Source organism: Dromiciops gliroides, chromosome 1 (assembly GCF_019393635.1).
Source record: "Dromiciops gliroides isolate mDroGli1 chromosome 1, mDroGli1.pri, whole genome shotgun sequence".
Taxonomy (NCBI): domain Eukaryota; kingdom Metazoa; phylum Chordata; class Mammalia; order Microbiotheria; family Microbiotheriidae; genus Dromiciops; species Dromiciops gliroides.
In genome coordinates this window covers 600,291,082-600,313,567 of record NC_057861.1, presented here as the reverse complement: position 1 = coordinate 600,313,567, position 22,486 = coordinate 600,291,082, and the positions used below count along the sequence as shown (strand labels likewise).

Here is a 22,486-nt window from a genome sequence, read left to right as displayed (position 1 = left end):
AATGAAGTGGATGAGCTATCTCATGGAGTTTCTCAGAAAACATGGAAAGGTACTTATTGACTTGGAAGGAGCAGAGAGAATCTTTATCATGAAAATAATAGGGTTATAGAATTTCAGATAGCAGGAATCTTAAAAATAGTTCAGTTCTCTCATTTTACAGAGGAAGAAATTGAGACTTGGGAAGGGTAAGTAACTTGCAAAAAAGGCCAAAACCTAAGTAATTTTATTGAGAAAATGTCAAGACAAAGCCAATGCCAGTCAGCTTGTAAGCATTTTGATGAGGAATAGGCTCTAGATCAAGGCTTTTCCCACTCATGACCTACTGACTGACCCTTGTTAAAAGTTATTGCCAGCCAAGAAGGCCTGTGTGAGATGTGGTGGCACATGTACAATCTTTCTAACCCCATTTTGTTTACCTAAAAGTCAGGAACTCTATACCACTTTTCAAACTAAACAAATATTGCATCATAGTACTTTCATCTGGATGCACAGCTAATCTTAGAGTTACAGAGGACCCTTAGCAACTCACCAAGTTAAACCTTGGGCCTAATGGCATGTAAGATTTTATATGGTGATAAAGAACCCAATTAAGTATTTCAAAATTGTATATGCATCCAAAAAGTTATGTGAGGTTGCTAAAACCTGAGGAAACAATTCAAAGCAACCATCAAAGATTAGAGAAATAATTTGTAGATACAGTTAGTGACTAAACTACACAAATCAAGCATGGGGAAAGCAGATGAAGCAGACGTATGGCAGAGAAAGATCTCAGAATTACAGTGGACCACAGGGTAGTTATAAATCAACAATGTGGGAACATGATTGAAAAACTGAAATAGATCCTGAGATGTAATAACATAGTATGATATTCAAGAACCAGAAAGTACAGATAGTTCTTCTGAATGGGTAAAATTATTTTTGTGTATTACATGAAATTTTGATTTCCAAAAATCTATGGGAGCTGTGAAAGGAGTAATGGGCATCTGTTAGAAAAGGGCTACCACAATTCCCCAAGAGTCTAGGTGGAAAAGTTAAAGAAGTCATAGTTATGTGGTCTAGGGAAATAAGGCAGAGGAACAATTTAAATGCTATCTCCAAGTGTGTGATTATTTGTTGGTGGGAGAAGATGAAGAAATAAGAGCATTCGTTCTGTTTTCCAAAAATCTTCTTTAACTTGGCAGTTCTACTGTATCTTGGCGAAGGGTTATGGGGTGATGTTTCCAGTAAGAGATGGTAAGACCATCTGGATAGATGTCCACACTGAGCCTTGGATTATTTTACCTTATCATCAGGTTCTGTTCTCATCTTTTCTAATCAGAAATTTTATTTGATCAGTTCAAACAAGTATAATAAGATTCTATGAAATCACTTTACACCAGACTCATAAAAGACTGATTTACAAGCCAATTAGTTAATTTATAATAGGAGATACATCTGGCAAGACAACTTAGTAGCAATTTATATAGAACAATATGCATTTGGGAGATCAAATTTTAGGCCAGGAGGTAATTTTTTTCTGCTTAGGATGTGCTTACTGTTATTCTTTACTACTATAACAGTATGACAAGCAAGAAATAACCTGCTTAACATATTTTTCTTTCCAAACTTTTCTATGATTTATCACAATCCTCCCCAAGTACCTGAAGATGGTGAAAGTGGACCTCCTAACACTAGAACCCTGACTAGGACTAGGAAAGGTAGGCAACCATCAAGAGTACAGTATCTGGGTTGGGGGAGAAGGGGAGGTAACTGGAAAAAGGAAAATTAGAGACATTATACTTTAGTATTACTTTTTAAAAAATAACAATACTCAAAAATTGTGGTACATGTGTATTTATTTTATGGTAAGTCAAGTTGTATGTGTTACAGTAAAGTCTTGAAGCCCTGATGAACACTAACATAATGGCATAATTTTCTTCTGTGGAGAGGACCATATCATTTCAAACTTTGCTTTGAGAGCCTCTTCCTTGTTCTACTGAAGACCTATCTACAGACTTGTAGAACTTCAGTTTTATAAGTCTTCAACGAGGATTTTCAGGGCCAGAATTAGACTGATTTGGTTATATTAAGTAGTAAGTAGAAGTGTTTAATTATTAGAATGATATATTTTATTAGTATGGTATACATGATAATATGGTATTTAATGATCTTCACATTTAGTTCCTTGATATTATATCTGCCTTCCAGGAGGCATGTGTAGAGCCTTTCCTAAGTGCTATTTTAGGTTCTTGGATAGAGCACAGCCTCTTTCCTAACAGAGTTGACATCTAAAACAGAATATTGATGAAATTCTGCTTCCTCTAGGAAGTCTCTCCTGGTCCCCCAACATACTGCTCTCTTTCTTCTCCAAACCGATACATTTACTTCCCCTTGATTTGGGAATACTGTATTTCACTGGGCATTAAGATACAGTATTTGTCTTGAGTAACCCAGTATCCTGACTATTTATTCTATCTGCTCAAGTCTCTGCAGGGCTTGCTAGTTCTTAACTATCACTGTCAGCTAAGTCTCTGTGAAGCCAAGTCTCTGCATAAAGCAGAACTTATGCTTTACTCTCAGGTCATTTTTGTCCCAGGTGAAGTATGCTTGTATACAAATAGTTTTGTGAATCTGAGAAGGAAGACAAAGGGGGAAAGAAGAGGAAAAGAACAATAACAGAACAGAATTCTAAAAAGGGACTCGGTAACAATGTAGGCCCATGTAATCGTTTGTTAAATGTATTGAAAAAGCTTTTTAAAAAAGTTTTATATTTTTCTATTTTGGGGGCTTTTTTCTTTGTTACAGTATTATTTAGAAAGTCTTAGACAAGAAAACAATAATGGAACTAACTTTGCATGAATCTATTGAAACACTGATAGTTCTTCTGACTTTAACAAGAGCTAGATTGAAATCTTAGGAGATCATGTTTGGGATAAGGATCCATTAATCAATGTGTCTGGATGGAAGCAGTTTTTCAGTGCTACCAGAATTTTTTGTTGGAAACACCACAATGAATTAGAACATAGAGTTTTTAAATGTTGGTATTGTTTTCTCAAACCCTCATTTACTTTCCAGAGATAAGAGAGGCTTTGAAATTTGGGAATGCATGTTCTTCTCATGTTCCATTAAACAGCTCCTTGAGAGCAGGGATTGCTTCATTTTTTTTGCATTTGTATTCCTGTTGTTATTTGTCCTTCATTCGCAAAGAGGACTATGACATCAGGGTGATGTAATGACTTGCAGGAAATTGGATTTAAGTGAAGGAGGGCTGTGCATGGTCACCAACCTCTCCTCCAGAGCTATCTGGGTCCGGTGGTAAGATATACATCAGGACAACTGGAGGTGGCCCTGGATGTTTAAGGCAATTAGGATTAAGTGTCTTGCCCAGGATCACACAGCCAGTAAGAGAGATTTAAACTCAGGTCCTCCCAATTTCAGGGCCAGTGCTCTATTCACTGTGCCACCTAGCTGCCCCATCTGTATTCCTACCCCCTAGCATATTACCTAGCACAAAGCAGGCACTTATTAAATACTGGTCAAAGATTTAGTCTGCAGCTCTGTAAGATATGTGGTTCATGTTTCTTTTTTCACCACTGATCCTAGTTATTATAAGCCCAGATATTGATGATTAGTGCCATTATCCATAGGAACTAGGTTAAAGGGCTTGGGAGGAATGGAGGGTAAGGAGCATTTATATAGTACCTACCATGTGCCAGGCACTGTGCTAAGTGCTTTACAAATATTACCTCTTTGGATCCTCACAACAACCTCGCAAGATGAGTGCTGTTATTTTATCCATTTACAGTTGAGGAAAATAAGACAAACAGGTTAAGTGACTTGCCCAGGATCACACAGGATCACTCTGGGCTTCCTGATTCTAAGCCTCAAGGTTAGAGGTCTCAAGATGACCCAGGTTTGAGTTTTAAATGTTATTTAAAATCAATATAATATTTTAGGGCAATAGAGAAAGGAACACAGGATGTTAAACAAAGACTTAGGAAAACTAAGTTCTACACCTAACTCTTCTTCCAGTTTGCTGTGTGACCTTGGAAAAATTATGTAACTTCCCTATAGCACTGCTTTCTCATAGGATTATTTGGAAGACATAAAAGACATATTCCAAATCTGATCTCTGTGGGTTGGTTCCTTCCCATATTTGGGTACATTTAAAATTGATTTTTTTTTTTTTGTGGGGCAATGGGGGTTAAGTGACTTGCCCAGGGTCACACAGCTAGTAAGTGTCAAGTGTCTGAGGCCGGCTTTGAACTCAAGTACTCCTGAATCCAGGGCCAGTGCTTTAACCACTGAGCCATCTAGCTGCCCCCTAAAATTGATCTTTTAATCAGATACTGGAACTTCTTTTCAAAGACCCTGTTGTTTGACACTGACAACTGAGAAAAAACTGCCCCAAGCAGCTTTATCTAACATCCTGGTCATTCTGGGCTGCAGCTATTTCTTGGCTCTCATATCTGGAGTTCGCTTGCTTCCTATATGCTTTGTAAGGGTTTCTTTACTTTTCTTTTTAAAAAATTTATTTATTTTTTAAATCATAAAGGTATTTTATTATTTTCCAGTTACACGTAAAGATAGTTTTCAACATTTGTTTTTATAAGATTTTTAGTTCCAAATTTTTCTCCCTCCCTCCTCCCTCCCCAAGACAGCAAGCAATCTGATATAGGTTATATATGTACAATCACATTAAACATATTTCTGCATTAGTCATATTGCGAAAGAAGCAGAACACAAGGGAAAAATCTCAAAAAAGAAAAAACAAAAGCAAAAGTAGAAACAGTATGGTTCAATCTGCATTCAGAATCCACAGTTCTTTTTTCTGGATATGTCTGGATACCATCATGAGTTCTTTGGAATTGTCTTGAGTCATTGCACTGCTGAGAAGAGCCAAGTCTATCACAGTTGATCATCACACAATGTTGCTGTTACTGTGTACAATGTTCTCCTGGTTCTACTCTTCTCACTCAGACTCAGTTCACGTAAGTCCTTCTAGGTTTCTCTGAAATCTGCCTGCTTATCATTTCTTACAGCACAATAGTATTCCATTACATTCATATACTACAGCTTGTTCAACCATTGATGGGCAACCCCTCAATTTCTAATTCTTTGCCACCACAAAGAGAGCTACTATAAATATTCTTGTACATGTAAGTCCTTTTTCCTTTTTTATGATCTCTTTGGGATACAGACCTAGTTGTGATATTATGGGGTCAAAGGATATGCATAGTCCCATAGCCCTCTGGGCTATGGACATAGTTCCAAATTGCTCTACAGAATAGTTGGATCAGTTCACAGCTCTACCAACAATGCATTAGTGTTCCATTTTTTCCACAGCTTCTCCAACATTTATTATTTTCCTTTTTTGGTCATATTTGCCAATTGGATAGGTGTGAGGTGATACCCCAGAGTTGTTTTAATTTGCATTTTTCTAATCAATAGTGATTTAGAGCATTTTTTCATATGGCAATAGATAGCTTTGATTTCTTCATCTGAAAACTGCCTATTTGTAACCTTTGACCATTTCTCAATTGGGGAATGACTTACATTCTTATAAATTTGGTTTGGTTCCCTATATATTTTAGAAATGAGGCCTTTTTCAGAAACACTGGCTGTAAAAATTGTTTCCCAGCTTTCTACTTCCCTTCTAAGTTTGGCTGCATTGCTTCTGTTTGTACAAAACCTTTTTGTATTTCGTAATGTTCTTTATCTCTTGTTTGGTCATAAATTGTTCTCCTCTCCATAGATTTGAGAGGTAAACTATTCCTTCCTCTCCTGATTTACCTGTGGTATCGCCTTTTATGTTGAAATCATGTACCCATTTTGACCTTATTTTAGTATAAGGTGTAAGATCTTGGTCTATGCCTAGTTTCTGCCATATTCTCTTCCAGTTTTCCCAGCAGTTTTTGTCAAATACTGAGTTCTTATCCCAGAAGCTGGAGTCTTTGGATTTATCAAACAGTATATTACTGTAGTCATTTACTACTGTGTCTCCTGTGGCTAACCTATTCCATTGATCTACCACTGTTTCTTAGCCAGTACCAAATAGTTTTGATGATTGCTGCTTTATAGTATAGGTTCAAATTTGGTACAGCTAGGTAAGGGTTTATTTTATTTTTTTAATTTTTTTTGTGAGGCAATTGGGGTTAAGTGACTTGCCCAGGGTCACACAGCTAGTAAGTGTTAAGTGTCTGAGGCCAGATTTGAACTCAGGTCCTCCTGAGTCCAAAGCCAGTGCTCTATCCACTGTGCCACCTAGCTGCCCCGTAAGGGTTTATTTTTAAGAAAAAAGTTAATATACAAGAATTACACCTGTACACAAGGAATAGTAGTGCAAAAATTTTTTATCATCTACATTACAATTATCTGGCACTATAGCCTATTAAATCCACCACAAGTTCTAAGCTAGATACTCTTCTAACCTCGTGTAGAGGTTGGGGACTGAGTTTTGGTCTTGTTCTCTTGGCATTCCATCATGTTCAAATCAGAATCCTGCAGTTCCATGCTTGAATCCTGTTTTCATGATTTCCTATCTTTTAATCCTAATTTTTTCACCCCAACACCCTCTATTCTCGATTGAATCTACCCAACTTCATAATCTTTTCTCCAGTTTTCTTATTACCAACTTTTTAAATCTATAACCTTCCTTTATCAATTGAAAAGCCTCCTAGAGGGCAACTAGGTGGCAAGTAGATAAAGCACTGGCCCTGGATTCAGGAGGACCTGAGTTCAAATCTGGACTCAGACACAACACTTACTAGCTGTGTGACCCTGAGCAAGTCACTTAACCCTAATTGCCCTGCAAAAATAAAAATTTTTAAAAGAAAAGAAAAGCCTCCTGACACTGGTCTGGTGGTATAACTTGCTCTGTCATCATTCAGGTAACCACTAACTGATGTTTAGACTACTAGCTGCTTAATATTTACCATCACTTACAGAATACTGCAAGCCAAGTCCGAGTTTCACCCCAAATTTTGTCAGAATACCCATTTTCTGTCACAACAAGAACACAAAAAGGAAGGTATACTTGTATTGCTCTCCTCTATTTGGGAGACACAGAGATAGGAAAAGATGACCGACAACTCATTCACAATGTCAGTTGGTGTGTCCCCTGTTGTCCACTACTGACCTTCGTCTCTAACTAGAAACACAAAACTCTTCACTTATTTGTTATGTGTTTCTCAGATCTTGTAAAAGAAGAATATATTTAATATTCTACCTTTGACATTTTATCTAGTAATCTGATTATAGTCTTTTTTGATAGATTATATAATCTGATGATACTTCCTATAGATACATAATATAAGACTTTTTTTAGCCTAAGATGCATAATAATCTAGCCTTATAACTGGGGCTTTCTTTTGACTAATTCTGTTTTTAACTGTTTGGCAATGCTAGAAATCGGAATTGCTCCCTTCTACTACTTATAGTTCATATTTCATTATTGGTACATCCCTGAAATTGCCTTCTTTTAAAAGTTTTTAATTGTTATTGATAACTTTTTATAGCCCCTTCATTCCCGAATATATCCCTTTGTCCTCCTCTGACTGAGCCATCTCTTGTAACAACAAAAACAAAATTTAAGAGAAGTAGGGGGGGGCAATTTAGCAAAATTAATCAACACATTGACCAAGTTTGACAAGATATATTGCATTCTACACTCACAGTTCTCCATCTCTCCAGTGAAGGGAGGGAGGTGAATTTTCTCATTTCTCCTTTGGGGAGAAACTTGGCAGGTATTGTGCATCATTCAGTTTCATTTTATGTCCACCTGCCATCCCTCAAGGAGAGATTTCCTTGAGGCAAGAATAGACCAGTGATTAGCCAGAGAACTGGATTTCTAAACTCAACTCATTACAAACCAGCTGAATTTCTGCATTAAGTTCAGAGACAAAGAACTATGACTTAGGCAGGGGCAGCTAGGTGACACAGTGGATAGAGCACCAGCTCTGGATTCAGGAGGACCAGAGTTCAAATTTGGCCTCAGACACTTAACACTTACTAGGTGTGTGACCCTGGGCAAGTCACTTAACCCCCATTTCCTCACCCCCCCCCAAAAAAGATAAATTCAATTAACTGTAAACAGTATTAATAAAAAATGAATCAATTTAATCTTTATAGATGGCTTCTAAGGTCCCTTACAATTCAAAATTTTTGGTCTCTTGCTGTCTTGTAGCCATGCATGCTAGTGCTCCTTTTGGTCCTGAAATTGGGACCAGGTCTCCTATTCTCCTGTAGCCACAGTTGTTAGTGCTCCTCTCTGTGTTGGGACTGTAAACAGGGCTCCTGCTCCCTTATAACCAACCATAAGCATTCCTCTCTGCTCTGGAACTGCATCCCAGAACTGTGCATGTACAATAGAGTTGCCAATTAGTGCCAGTTGTACCCAGTGCCAGTAAAGAGGTCCCTTGTAATCTCTTCCTGACCAGTTGTTTGACCTGCTTACTTTATCTGGGCTGAGATGATTACAACAATATAGAAAAATAGAAACAACAACAACAAAAAAATTGAAATCTGACATTGTCTACTTAATAATAATCACGTTTGACCCAGAAAAGGCAGTCAAAATTTCACTTCCCTCCCTCCCTCCCTTCCTTCCTTCCTTGCAAAACTGGGAGACAATGGCTATGGAAACCTTTATGTCCTTTGGATTCAGTTGCTATGTTGTCTTGTTTCACCAAACTGCTTTTTTTTTCTACTTTCTTTTCCTTTTAAGAGACGACTGTGTAGGTAGAGGAGATAGGAGAGATATTTTAGAAAATGAAGGTAACTATAAAAACAAAAGATACTTCTAAAAGGAAAACAGATTGTCTTAAGAACAAATTCCTACATGCAGCCCTGATGGCTCAGGGTCAGGCTCTAATTCCCTTTAGTCCCTCACAAACCAACAGGGTTTTGCTGGTTAAACCTATTCTCTGTGGCACATGGAGTACTAAACATGTACTTTGAACTGGTACCAACAGTCTTGGTCCGGAGTATGACACACAGCTCAAAACAAGTGATGTAGGGTTCAGCCATCAGATTCAGGAATCCTCAGCAAGTGGAAAATAAGGTCTCACTTTGATTTAAATTTCCCAAAGCTATCACTGAAGAAAACCCTCCACTTGCTGAAGGAGAAACTGATGTCAAGGATAATTACTAAAAGGTAAGATAACCTTAATGCATATTGTAGGCAGCACTGGTCTGTAAACCTACCAGGGTATGGGGAGTCCTTGTCATGCTAAGATGACAGCATGCAGTGGAGATACAGCTTGTTGATTTGGTATGCTAGTTCCACAGAATGTCTGGCTCCATCTGCTGACTATATTTGTCTGAAGCTCAAGTAGTTTATCCATTTATGATGTTCTGCTGATAAGGTGGTGAAACGTGTGTGTGTGTGTGTGTGTGTGTGTGTGTGTGTGTGTGTGTGTGTGTGTGAGAGAGAGAGAGAGAGAGACAGAGAGAGAGAGAGAGAGAGAGACAGAGAGAGACAGAGAGAGACAGAGAGAGAGAGAGAGAGAGAGATGTATAAATGCTTCCCCACCATATATATGTATTTGTTTATTTTGGGCTAGAATTTAGGGTTAGAGGCTACACAGCCTTAATTACAGATGTCATCATCCCCCAAACCTGATTATCTTATGTCAGCTCCCTCCAGGGGTCCAGAAACAGATGACCTTTTCTCTTGTTTTAAACCTTGAGTTCTCTTTCTCCTAAATTACTCTTTCCTACTTGGGGAAAAGCTCTAATCTGACCTCATTAACAGAATAGAAATGACTGGCATACCCAGAGCCAGTGAACGATCATTGATTTCCTAGCTCAAGTTACTTTCCCAAATTGTCAATCCCAAACAACTATCTCTGACACACAAGGAATTAATCTATAGTATAGGTGAGGTAGTGCTGCAGTTGGCCACTGTATGGCGACTGAGAGCCAAGTACAGCTAATCAGACTATACACTCTAATCAACTGTTTGTTGGGAAGCACTGAATATAGGGAACCCAGCCAAGGAAAATTCAGAATTCCTCAAAGGATAGTGAAGATAAATATCCAGATTCTGGGCAAGGACAGCATATTTAGAGACACAGTAAACGACTAAATCAGAATGCACTCATCATTGCAGGTACAGGAGTCTAGATCAGAGGTCAGTGTAAGTAGCAGACAGCACTGGGTAGGAACACAAAGCTAGCTGTATGATGATCTACTGCCAGAGTGGGAGCTTCTGCTGAGCTAAATGAGAAAGCTGATATAGCAAGGTCAAAATTACCAGAAATGAATGCGTTGGATATTCTTCACAATTTGCCATCATCCCTTTTCTCTTTCTTCCCTTTTAAAATGCAAGCCTGCCCCAACTGGTTTTGACTAGCAGGAATTTCAATGTTCCTTTACCTGGGAGGCTCTGATAGGACATGATGAATTATCTCTTTGATGACTTAATACTGATTTGCTCTCTTAAAATCCTTACAGTTTTACCAACTGACTCCAGAAATACTTGGGTTTGGTTGTGTAAAAGTACTAGTGATTCTATCATATTACATAAACTGTTTGCCATCTTTGATTGACCATAAATAACAGCAACAATAATGTGTCTCATTAGATATAGCAAGTTAATTTCATTATTAGTTATATTTGCTTACATCAGGAAACTCTCCTCACTTATACTCCAGTTTTTAGAAATGTCAGTGGACCTATGAATAGTCAGGGAAGAATTCATTCAACAAACCTTTGTTGTTTGTTGTGTATAAAGGCTGTGTTAGGCACTGTGTGTTGGGGGATGTAGGGTGGGGAATGGGAGAGGTTAGCTGCTGAATACAAAAATGTTTAAGATAATGTTAGGGAAAGATGTACTTGTGAAGATGAAGAGATGTGACCTAGGTAGGAATACAATTAAATAGATTCAGATAATTGGGTACATTAAGAGAATTGGTTTGATGTGAACATGGCAAAGATCAGTTGATCAATCAATAAACACTTATTAAGCACTAACAATGCGGTCAACATTATACTAAGTACTGGAGATACAAAGAAAAAAGTTAAAATAAAACCATTGTCAAAGGAACTCATTCTAACGGAGTAGATGACATGTACATAAAGAGGTATATAAAAGAGTCATACAGAGTAAGCTTAAAGAGGATGGTGCTGTTATCAAGGGGAACAGGAAATGTATGATAGAGAAAGTAGTCCTTGAGCTGAGTCTTCTAGGAAGCCAGAAATTCTAAGAAGTGGTAATTAGAAGGGAGAGTATTCCAGGTACCACAAAGATAACTAAACTCACAAGAATAAATGAGATCACCAAGAGAGTATAGAGAGAAGACCCAGGAACAGAGTCTTGGTGTGTCCCTGCAATTAGAGAGCACGGCAAAGGAAACTGAGAAGTAGCAGCCATATGGGTAGCAAGAGAATAAGGAGAAAGTACTGTTACAAAAACCCAGAGGGGAGAAAGTTTCTAGGAGAAGAGAGGGATAGAGAAAAAGTATAAGTTGTAACAATTAAGAGATCCTTCTTAACTTAGGAGAGATGAGTTTCAGTTGAATGATGAGGTCAGAAGCCAAATGGAAGAAGGAAAAGAGAAGATGGTATCCTCATCAAATTTGTAGATTACACTAAGCTTGGAAAGATAGCTAACATAATGGATTATGGCTGGAATCCAAAACGATCTTGATAGACAATAGACTGAAATTAAAAAGGAAAAATTCAGTAGGGATGGGATTATACTGGATATATAGCAGTTTGTCTGGAAAAGATCTGAAGATTTAAGTGGACTTTTTTTACTCAGTAAGAATCAGTAGAGAAATATGGCAATGTAGGTAAAATTATTTGCTTACATTGAGAAGCACAGATTCTAGGAATAAGGCAAATCAATAATAATAATAATAATATCAAGTCCCACTGTACACTGTCCTCATCATACATCATCTGGAATATTGCATTAAGCTCTGGGCACCGCATTTTAAGAAGGACATTGATAAGATGGTGTCCAGAGGAGAGCAGTCAGTGTGGTGAAAGATCTTGAGTCCATGAAACTGGGAATTGTCTAGCCTAGAGAAGAAAAGACTCCGAGGGAACATGGTAGTTTTCTTCTAGTAGCTTAGCTGTCATGTGGAGAAAGGATTACACTTTTTGTTTAGCCAGAGAAGGCAGAACCAGAAGCAATTGGTGAAAGTTGCAAAGAGATAAATTTAGGCTAGAAGTTAGGGAAAACTTATTAATAATTAGAGTTGTCCAAAAGTGGGTGGATTGGGGCAGCTAGGTGGTGCAGTGGATAGAGCACCGGCCCTGGAGTCAGGAGTACCTGAGTTCAAATCCGGCCTCAGACACTTCACACTTACTAGCTGTGTGACCCTGGGCAAGTCACTTAACCCCAGTTGCCTCACTAAAAAAAAAAAAAAAAGTGGGTGGATTACCTCAAGAGGTGGTAGGTTTTCCCACCTTGGATATCTCTAAGTGGAAACCACTTGTGGGCATTCCTTTTGGGTATGAGTTGGATTAGAGGGCTCTGAGGTCCCTTTCTCCAATCATAAATTATTTTGTTTTGTGATTATATGATCCTGCTCTCAAGTAGCTTACAGTTTAATAAGTACATTTAAATAAGTGCCAGTGATCTCTTCTCTATAAATGAATGAAAATGAATGAATGAATGAATGAATGAATGAAAAGATGTTTTTAAGTGCTTACTATGTGTCAAGCACTATGTTAAGAGCTGAGGATAAAAATAGAAAAGAAAAACTGTCTTCTCTCAAAAAGCTCATATTCTAATAAGAGGAGACAACATATATAAATTATTTCAGCTGCAGATCAGATGGAACTACCCAGTCAGTTTAGGGTACAGCAGCAAAGCAGGTGGTAATGCCACTTCTTTAATGTTATTTTCATTGTTAAAAGTTATGTCTGTTTCTGATCTTGAACCATTTGATAATGCCAAAAACTGTGGTAGGGAAGAACTTTTTTCTCTTGATCTTCAGTTAGTTGGGGCTGCTGAAGTAGCAGGGGCTATAGCCCCTGCAGAGGTAGTTGCCAGCTCCGTTTCCTAATAAATTCATAAAAGTTGGGCTAAACATAAACTTTTAGAAAGTAGAAAGTCTCAGTAATTTTGCTATGTAAAGGTACAGTAATCCAAAAACACTGAGTTGATCTGTTTCACAAAAATTTCAACATCTACTGCTGACTCTGAATTAGGAAGTGAGAGATATTAGGGTAGTGAGTAGAGAGGATCCATTAGGAAATTTCAGCTTCTTTTGACTTTACTGTCTTTTTTTTTATTCTGTAGACATTCACACTTGGAAGTTTTAACTATCTTAATTAGTAACACCTGTACTAGATGGTTTCCCTAACTCTTGGTATTAAGAAGTTATAGGAGGGGGACAGCTAGATGGCACAGTGGATCCCTGGATTCAGGAGGACCTGAGTTCAAATCTGGCCTCAGACCCTGGACACTAGCTGTGTGACCCTGGGCAAGTCACTTAACCCCAGTTGCCTCACACACACACACAAAAAAAAAAAACCAAACAAACAAACAAGAAGGTATAGGAGGGGAAAATCGTATTTATACTTGGAGATCCTCTATCAAAGAAATTTGGAACCTCGCAGACTAGTGCTGCTTCTTGTATTGTTAAGGATAATGTTCGGATTCACTCCTACCAAAAAAAAAAAAAAAAGACACTCCAACACCAGGTGAAGAAAATTAAATTTAATGAGTATTATAGTACAGGAAAAGAGATATTAGTTTTGCAACAGCAATAAAGTAAGCATCCTAACAATGTAACTATTAAAGCAAAAGCGACCACTATGTGGAGATTTAAAGAGAAATACATCGGGGTGGCTAGGTGGCGCAGTGGATGAAGTGCCGGCCCTGGATTCGGGAGTACCTGAGTTCAAGTCCGGCCTCAAACACTTGACACTTACTAGCTGTGTGACCTTGGGCAAGTTGCTTAACCCCCATTGCCCTGCAAAAAGAGAGAGAGAGAGAGAGAGAGAGAGAGAGAGAGAGAAATACATCACCAAATCAAGGAAGCACCAATTCCTGGGTCCATTTGGCTGGGAGTCCCGGTACAGCCTCCCAGAGTCCCGATTGGGAATATCTGGGCAGAGTGTCCTCTCCACAAGTGAGACTCCAAAGAGGCGGGGGCTTACTTTGACTTATATAGTACCTTAAACAAAAGTGGCTTGAAGCCACCAATAGCGGCTTGTATGATGAGCTAATTTTATGACTGATACCAAGTGAGTTCACGCAGGATCACTGCCAGAGAAGTTGGAATAAACATTTAGTTTCTCAGGACATACTCCTGAGGGGGAGCCAACCCCCCAGGACTACCCCTGGAATTGTTTATAGTCCCTAGGAATGGCTAGTTCCTGGGAACCTTAGGCCGTTAATCAGTGAGATATGCCTAGAAGGGACTTGGCCAGGATCCCAGCAGGGTATCCTCCTTCACATTCCCACTCTCGGTCAAAATGGGCAGTTTCCCACGTGAAGCTATAGCTAGAGTTCACAGAAAACATCTGGGAGTTCATAGAGGGGGCAAACACAGATTTGTGAGCTAGGCCTATGCCTGGATGATCTTCTAATATTCATTTACCTTTCACTTCTACAGATGAATATTTTATTCTTCCATTTTTTTTTCTCCTTTATAGGGCAACAGAGGCATTTGCAAGCCAACAACAAAGAATTCAATGAGAAATTTGAATATGTGGTAAGTGTACAGCTTATGGCAATTTGAGGTGATGGTGGGAGGACCAGGATATTAGCCTGCAGGACCCTTTAGTTGGGTGACTGGGTCCTGGGAGATGAGGGGACCATTAATCCATCAGTCAATAATTACTATTTCCTAGGCCTGTGCTAGGCACCGGGGATACAAAGACAAATGAAACCATTTCTACCCTCAAGGAGTTCATATTCTATGTGGGAAACAACATATACACATATGAATAGATAAAAAAATATTCAAAATAGATGAAAAATAATGGGAGAGATGCTGGCAACTGGGGGATCAGGAAAAGCCTCATGTGGTAGGTGGTACATGAACTTTGAAGGGGGCTTGTATAGAGTTGGGAAATTCCAGGCATGAGGAAACAACCAGCTTTTCCAAAGTCACTTTAGTTCTAGAATTAAGGCTTTCTACAGGGCCAAACTCTGACTCCTGCAGTGCTTGGTCTCTAAATAGGTCATCTGGGTTCCTATTCTGCCCCCCCACCCTGGGTTTGCCCATTGGTCTTTGGGGTCCAGTGTGCTGCATCTTTAAGTCTTTCTCTGTTGTCTCACGAGGATATTCCAGAGACCTTGGAGGCACTGAGCTCTGAGTGTTGCCACAGATTGTTTCTGTTGCTTTTGGCCATGCCCAAGAACCTTCAAGGTCCGAGAAGTTTTCTGACCACCCTGGATCTTTCTCAGAGGGATCCTTCACTCCTGCATCCTGCAGGCTGCTAATGTGCCTTGTAGTCTATGGTCAGAGGGGATGCTGCCTTGTGCTGGCCCTGGCTTGCCTGGTAACCCCTTTTCCTATTGCCCTTGAACTTCTAGCATCTGGTTGGCATCTTGTACAGTTCTGCAATAACTAGGAAGATTAAAAAAGATTTCCTTTAGGAAGTGACGTATGAGTTGAGCCTTGATAAAAACTAATGAGAGGGGCAGCTAGGTGGCACAGTGGATAGAGCACCGGCCCTGGATTCAGGAGGACCTGAGTTCAAATCCGGCCTCAGACACTTAACACTTACTAGCTGTGTGACCCTGGGCAAGTCACTTAACCACAATTGCCTCACCAAAAAACAAAACAAAACTAATGAGATGGAGGTGAGGAGACCCTGTTCAGAAGTTTGAAAGTAGGAAAAGGTATGAAGTGCTGAGTTGGAGGAACTTCAGGTAGTTCTTAAATGTAGAGCCATAGTTATTTTTGTTTTTTGTTTTTTGTCTTTTTGGTGAGGCAGTTGGGGTTAAGTGACTTGCCCAGGGTCACACAGCTAGTAAGTGTTAAGTGTCTGAGATCGGATTTGAACTCAGGTCCTCCTGAATCCAAGGCCGGTGCTCTATCCACTGCACCACCTAGCTGCCCCAAGCCATAGTTATAAAGAGTAATTAGGAAAGGGAGGCTGGAGCCAGGTCATGATGGGCCCTAAACAAGCATTTACTAAGTGACTACTATATGGCAGGCACTATACTAGGAAACAAGTGACTGTTAGGTGAGAGCAAGGAAGAAAAGCATTTCAGGCAGAGGGTTCTATTAAAGAATTTTTAAGAATAAATGAGACTTGGGAGCAGCTAGGTGGCACTGTGGATAAAGCGCCAGCCCTGAATTCTGGAGGACCTTAGTTCAAATCTAGCCTCAGACACTTGATACTTACTAGCTGTGTGACCCTAGGCAAGTCATTTAACCCTCATTGCCCTGACACCCCACCCCCCCACCCCCCCACCCCGGCAAAAAAAAATTAGGGTGGTGTTGATTATAGATATGTACATAAGATATAGATGTATAGGCAGTCTGCTGAGGAAGGTGAAAAGGAAGGGATCAAGGATTCATGTGGAGGGGGTTGGTCTTGGTGAGAATGGCTAGCACTTTATCTAGCCTGCATTTAGGAGCTGGGATAAGAATGACAATCCACAGAAATGGAGACTATGAAGTAATATGAGAAACAAAACAGAGTGGTATCTTGGAAACCCAGAGAAGCAAGAGTATCCAAGAGAAGGCAAGAGCAACCAGAGTGGGTCAGCAATACCAAATGATACATAGAAGTCAAGAACCATGTGGACTGAAAAGACAATCAGATTAAGCAATTAAGAAATGTTTGGTAGCTACTGAGAAGCAATTTCACTTTTTTTTGGAGGGGCAATGAGGGTTAAGTGATTTGCCCAAGGTTACACAGCTAGTAAGTGTCAAGTATCTGAGGTTGTATTTGAACTCAGGTCCTCTTGAATCCACTGTGCCACCTAGCTGCCTCCTAGCAAATTCACTTGAATGATGAGGTCAGAAACCATGGTGCATGGAGATAAAGTAGAAGTAATGAGTATAGATGGATTTCTCCAGGAGTCTAGCTGTAAAAGGGAGAAAAAAGTATTGGACAATAGCTTAAGAGTCAGTAGGACAAAGAAAAATTGTTTTGTTTTAAGCATTGGGGGAGGTCTCTGCATAGAATAGAGAATGATTGAAGGTTGGGGAAAAGAGTAAAATAATTGAAGGAACTAACTACCAAAGGAAATGGGGAATATATGGATCAAGAACACAAGTAGAAGGGTTGGCCTTGGTGAGGAGAAGGTCCACCTCTCTATTAGAGACCAAAGTAAAAGAGGAGAGGATATGGGGTAATGATAAGGGATTTCAGCATATAGAGTAATGGAGAATAGAAATCCTGATGGATGGTCTTGATTTTCTCAATAAAATATGATTTGAGCTGTGCTGGAAGAGGGTTGTGTAGGCAGACTGAAGGGAGAAAAGTTTTGAACTAGCTACTCTCAGGAGTTGAAGTCAATTTGGGAAGAATAAATTGATTGCCATTAAGATGTAAGGGCCCGGGGGGCAGTGGATAAAGCACCAGCCCTGGATTCAGGAGTACCTGAGTTCAAATCTGGCCTCAGACACTTGACACTTACTAGCTGTGTGACCCTGGGCAAGTCACTTAACCCCCATTGCCCTGCCCCCCCCCCCCAAAAAAGATGAAAGGGCCCAGGGGCAGCTAGATGGCGCAGTGGATAGAGCACCGGCCCTGGAGTCAGGAGTACCTGAGTTCAAATCCGACCTCAGACACTTAACACTTACTAGCTGTGTGACCCTGAGCAAGTCACTTAACCCCAATTGCCTCACTTTAAAACAAAACAAAAAAAAGATGTAAGGGCCCAGTTCACATTAGCTAACATAAATTTGCAGCAGAACTAGTTGACACAATTGTGTGCATTCCTCTAATAACATTCAGCAGCTTGTAAGTAGTAGCAGATAAGGCAGATGGTATGGGTAACCTGGAGTTGGGGTTTAGCAAGGCAAAGAGGGACAATAAGGAGGCAAGTGATTTGAGAGTTGGACAGTGCATACTTGAAATAGTTAGTTATAGCAGCTTTAGTTTTGTATCCCCAAAAAACCGGTACAGCATCTTTCACAGGATAGATGCTTAATAAATGCTTGTTGAATTGAAATGAATTAAGGTCAGGATTACAGAGGGAGAAAAGTGAAGCCAGAACAAGGAGTTTGGCCTGTGAGAACACTAAGGAGTAAATTCACTGGAGGTCATGGAGAGGAGAAAGAACAGGTTTAGGAATGAGGCATGGAGAGAGATGAAGAGGAAGAAGTAATGGTGAGATAGAGGAATTTCAAAAGATCATGGCGGCGGGGGTGGGGGTGGGGTGCGGCTAGGTGGCGCAGTGGATAAAGCACCAGCCCTGGATTCAGGAGTTCCTGAGTTCAAATCCGGCCTCAGACACTTGACACTTACTAGCTGTGTAACTTAACCCCATTGCCCCGTAAAAAAAAAAAAAAAAGATCATGGGGAAAAAAAGATCATGGAGATGGGACATTTGTGGGTGATGGTGATATCAAAAGTATGATCGTCTGTGTATGTACCTGAGGTGAAAAACCATAAGACTTGAAAAAGGAAATGAACCGGGAGGCCTATATGTTTTAAGGGATATCAGCATGTATATTGAAGTCTTCGAGTATAAAGTAAAAGTAGGAATGAATAGAAAGTCCATGAGCCATCTTATGAAACTTGACTTATTCTTCTACCCAGTTCAGCTCTCTTTGGATACCAAGTCTGTATTTGAATATATTAGTTATTTACTCAGCTTTGTGTGATCAAGAAAACTGATAAGCATTTCATTTGAGCCTTTATCCAAGTCTTTGATAAAATAGTCAAATTAGTATTGGGTCAAGTACAGAGCTCAGTGGCAAACAATTAAAGTCCCTCTCCAGGTTGACCTTGATCCTCAGGTCATTCAGGTACCCACCTAAATGCAATATCATCCAGGCTATATCTTTTTATCTTGTCTGTAAGGTAAACATTCATGAAAAAACATGTCAAAAACCCAACTAAATCCATATATAATATGTCTCCAGCCTTTCTCTGGTCTCCTAGAATGATATCACTTTGGAATGACTTAGAATATGCTGGAAAGGAACTTAGAGCTCACATAGTTCAACCAAATGAAAACAACCAAGGTCCAGACAAGTTAAATAATTTGCCCCTGTGTCAAAGTGGTAGTGCCAGAATTTGAGCCTAATTTCTCTAACTCTGAATCTTGTTTTCTTTCTACTACATGAGGCTGCTTCCTTTTTCTTAGCAAACCCATTTTGTCCTCTACTAATTACCACTTTCCTTTCTAAGTATCAGATACTAGTACAGGCTTCAAATCCCTTTTCAGTCCCCCTCTGGCAGAAGTTGGTCTGGTCATAGGATTGTTATTATTTCTATGACGTTAGTAAGTATGAGAACATTTTTCCTTGGAACCCTGACAGTTGGTTAGAAGTAGAGGCAGGAAATAAAGGCATAAGAAGTAAGATTTCTGGGGCAGCTAGGCGGCACAGTGGATGGAGCACCAGCCCTGGAGTCAAGAGTACCTGGGTTCAAATCCGGCCTCAGACACTTAACACTTACTAGCTGTGTGACCCTGGGCAAGTCATTTAACCCCAATTGCCTCACTTAAAAAAAAAGGTAAGATTTCTGAGGTGAGGGCTAGAACAGGCTTAATGTCATTGTCAATAATGCCTATCACCACAACCCTCATAGGAACTCAGTGCTTAAGAGGAAATCTCAGGGTATGAAAGAATTGTGTGTGTGTGTGTGTGTGTGTGTGTGTGTGTGTGTCAATTGGGGTTAAGTGACTTGCCCAGGGTCACATAGCTAGTTAGTGTTAAGTGTCTGAGGTCAGATTTTGAACTCAGGTCCTCCTGACTCCAGGGTCGGTGCTTTATCCACTGCACCACCTAGCTGCCCTGGTATGAAAGATTTTAAAGGGGTTTCTGAAGGAAGGAGACATTAAGCAGGCTAGTTGACTAGAATTATATCTGGAAGTAGAAGTTTGGGGAAAGTATCTTCCAATTGTAGTATCAACAGGCAGACAAGCCCAGACCTTGGACAGAGACATACTTTGGCACCACATGATACTTTTTTCAACTTACATGTCCCACCTTCCAGGGCTCCCAGGGAGTCCAATTGAGATGGGAGATAAGGGGAAAAAAGAATAAGCCCCTACCTTTAGCAGTGTTCAAATGCCAGCTAAACATGATTACATAAGTCCAAGAGTTAATTTCTACCATGTCACTTTTGTGTTCCGTTTCCTCTTTGTTATGGCTTAGAGGGCATATGCACTTCTGTGGGGGTTGGCAAGAAGGGTGAGAGCTGTTATAGGAATCTCTGTGGGGAAAATCCATCCCTGAGGAGCTCTTTTTATACAAAGTAATGTCTTTTGTTTTGTTTTGGTTCCTGCAGAACAATGCCATCAAGACATCAAAATACAATTTCTTCACATTTCTGCCCCTGAATCTATTTGAACAATTTCAGAGAGTAGCAAATGCATATTTCCTCTTCTTGCTGTTCCTACAGGTATTTGGTGAATGCTTTTTCAGTAGCTTGTGGGTTTTGTTTTTTGTTTGTTTTTCAAATAACATTTTATCAAGATCTTCAGAGGGAAATCAGAAGGTGTCTTTTGTATCTGGATAAGTTTAAACAGGGTGAACCTGGGAACCAGGTGATCTGCATGGGCTCAAGGCCAGTTTTCTTGAGCAGCTGTGATCAGGTTTGGCTAACATGAGGCTGGCCATACCTACAGTGAATAAAGCAGAGCCATTATCAATGGCTTCAGCCATATCAATGGCTGAAGCCATTGATAATCTCCAGGCCTATAAGAATAAGAAAGTTTAGCCTCCTGGGCTACAAAAACATTGGGACTTTGGGTAGAAATATTCCATTTGGGGATTTCTCCAGTTGAAAGTCCCTTTCTACCAGTTGCTTTACATTTTTATGTATCCATAAATATTTATGTACCCATTTTAATACACAGCTCCTCTTTGTGGCCCTGCTCTAGGACCTAATGGCCCTAGCCTCCTAAGGCACTGGAGCCAATGACAGTGCCAAGGAAGATCAGTCTAAGCAGGCACAAGGCAATTGTCATTGGGGGGGGGGGGACAAGAAAGAGGGAAAAGGACAAAAAAGAAACGTTAGAGTCAAACCAGTGACAACTTTTCCTCCCTGATCCTTCTCAATCCAGCAGTATTGACCTAGAAGATTTGAAGTTTTTCCTCCTCACTGTTCTTTATCAGTGAGAGGTCCTTTGTGAAAGGAATAGCACTTACCTGCCAAAACAGAAGTAGCTGAGCCCACACAACAGTCTTAGTGGTCCCTTACAATACCTTCGCTGTATTCCTTGGAGTTGTTTTTGTACAGAATTAAGGGACTCTGGGTTGGCAGGCCTAGAATTTCCATAGCCCCTAGGGTAGTATGATTTAAGCCATTATCTTAAAATGTGTCCCAGAACATGTCCTACCCTCTCTTACTTTCTAACACTAAGTGCCCTCCCTTTTTCTCTTACAGCTCATTCCACAGATATCATCTTTAGCTTGGTATACAACAGTGATCCCTCTGGCATTAGTGCTCACAATGACTGGAGTAAAGGATGCCATTGATGACATGGTGAGGTGACCTATTGGGCTTCTAGTTTTTTGTTGCGCTTTCCATGTCAGGTGGGACAAGAAATACTTTTTAGAATTTCCCAACCTGTTCTAGGGGAGAAAAACTAAATTAAGATTCAGCTACTTCCTTCTAAATGGGAAGCTTTCTTTCATAGGCCCCTTTTCCTAGTTTAACCTGGAGGCCCACAGGTACTAGGGTCCTGTGCTACTACTCCCTGTTCTGTACCTGGGCATGTAGTTTAGTTTAGATGCAGTCCTCGGGAACTCTATTCCTCTATTGAGAGGGTGCTCCCTTTTGTCACACTCATCAGCTCATTTAAAATCATCCACTTTGGCAGCTCAGGGATGATTTTACTGATAGCTCAGGCTAAGTCTAGGTTTTCTCTCAAAGTGGGTACTTAAAAAGGTAGTCAGCATACAATATTATTTAGGTATGGGTGTGACAAGTAAAATCTAATGTGTAGTTGCCTTATTTCTGTCCCAAGTGTAGGGAAAACTAGCTAGGGTTTACTTATAAATTAGAAGCTTTAGCACCAAGTTTGGCATTAAGCATTTATTAGTGAAAAAGAGAACACCTGGGACAGAAAGCCAGGAAAAGACCTAACCTAGTGTCCTCCACTTCACCCACCAACAGCCTGTTTGGGAACCAAACTGAGAGAGGTAAACAGCACTTCCTGCCTCCCCTGGAAGAGGCTGTCCTTACACACTGCTTCAGGCTGATTGGTTATCATCAGCCAAATCCATTGGTTCACTGATCTCGTTGTTGAGTTCAAAGTCCTCAGCTTCTCAGAACAATACCCTCTCAAGAGCCAGCCAAGCATGGGTTTCAATTTAATTAACTTTAAGTGGGTTAATCAGCAAAGTCAATCACTCTCAGTCAATCTCACTTAATTCAATCAATCTAAATCAATCTCCTTTGG

The 22,486-nt window shown here is 40.0% G+C and overlaps 1 protein-coding gene across 1 annotated transcript in view; it reads left to right on the top strand.

Moving 5' to 3' along the window:
- Positions 1–726: 726 nt before the first annotated feature.
- Positions 727–22,486, top strand: part of LOC122752518 (phospholipid-transporting ATPase FetA-like) — a 105,501-nt gene continuing 83,741 nt past the window's right edge. The window contains 5 exon segments of the mRNA XM_043999331.1: positions 727–750; positions 1,182–1,233; positions 14,596–14,654; positions 20,368–20,481; positions 21,469–21,567. Of these exon segments, the coding sequence (XP_043855266.1) occupies positions 727–750; positions 1,182–1,233; positions 14,596–14,654; positions 20,368–20,481; positions 21,469–21,567 (348 nt within the window).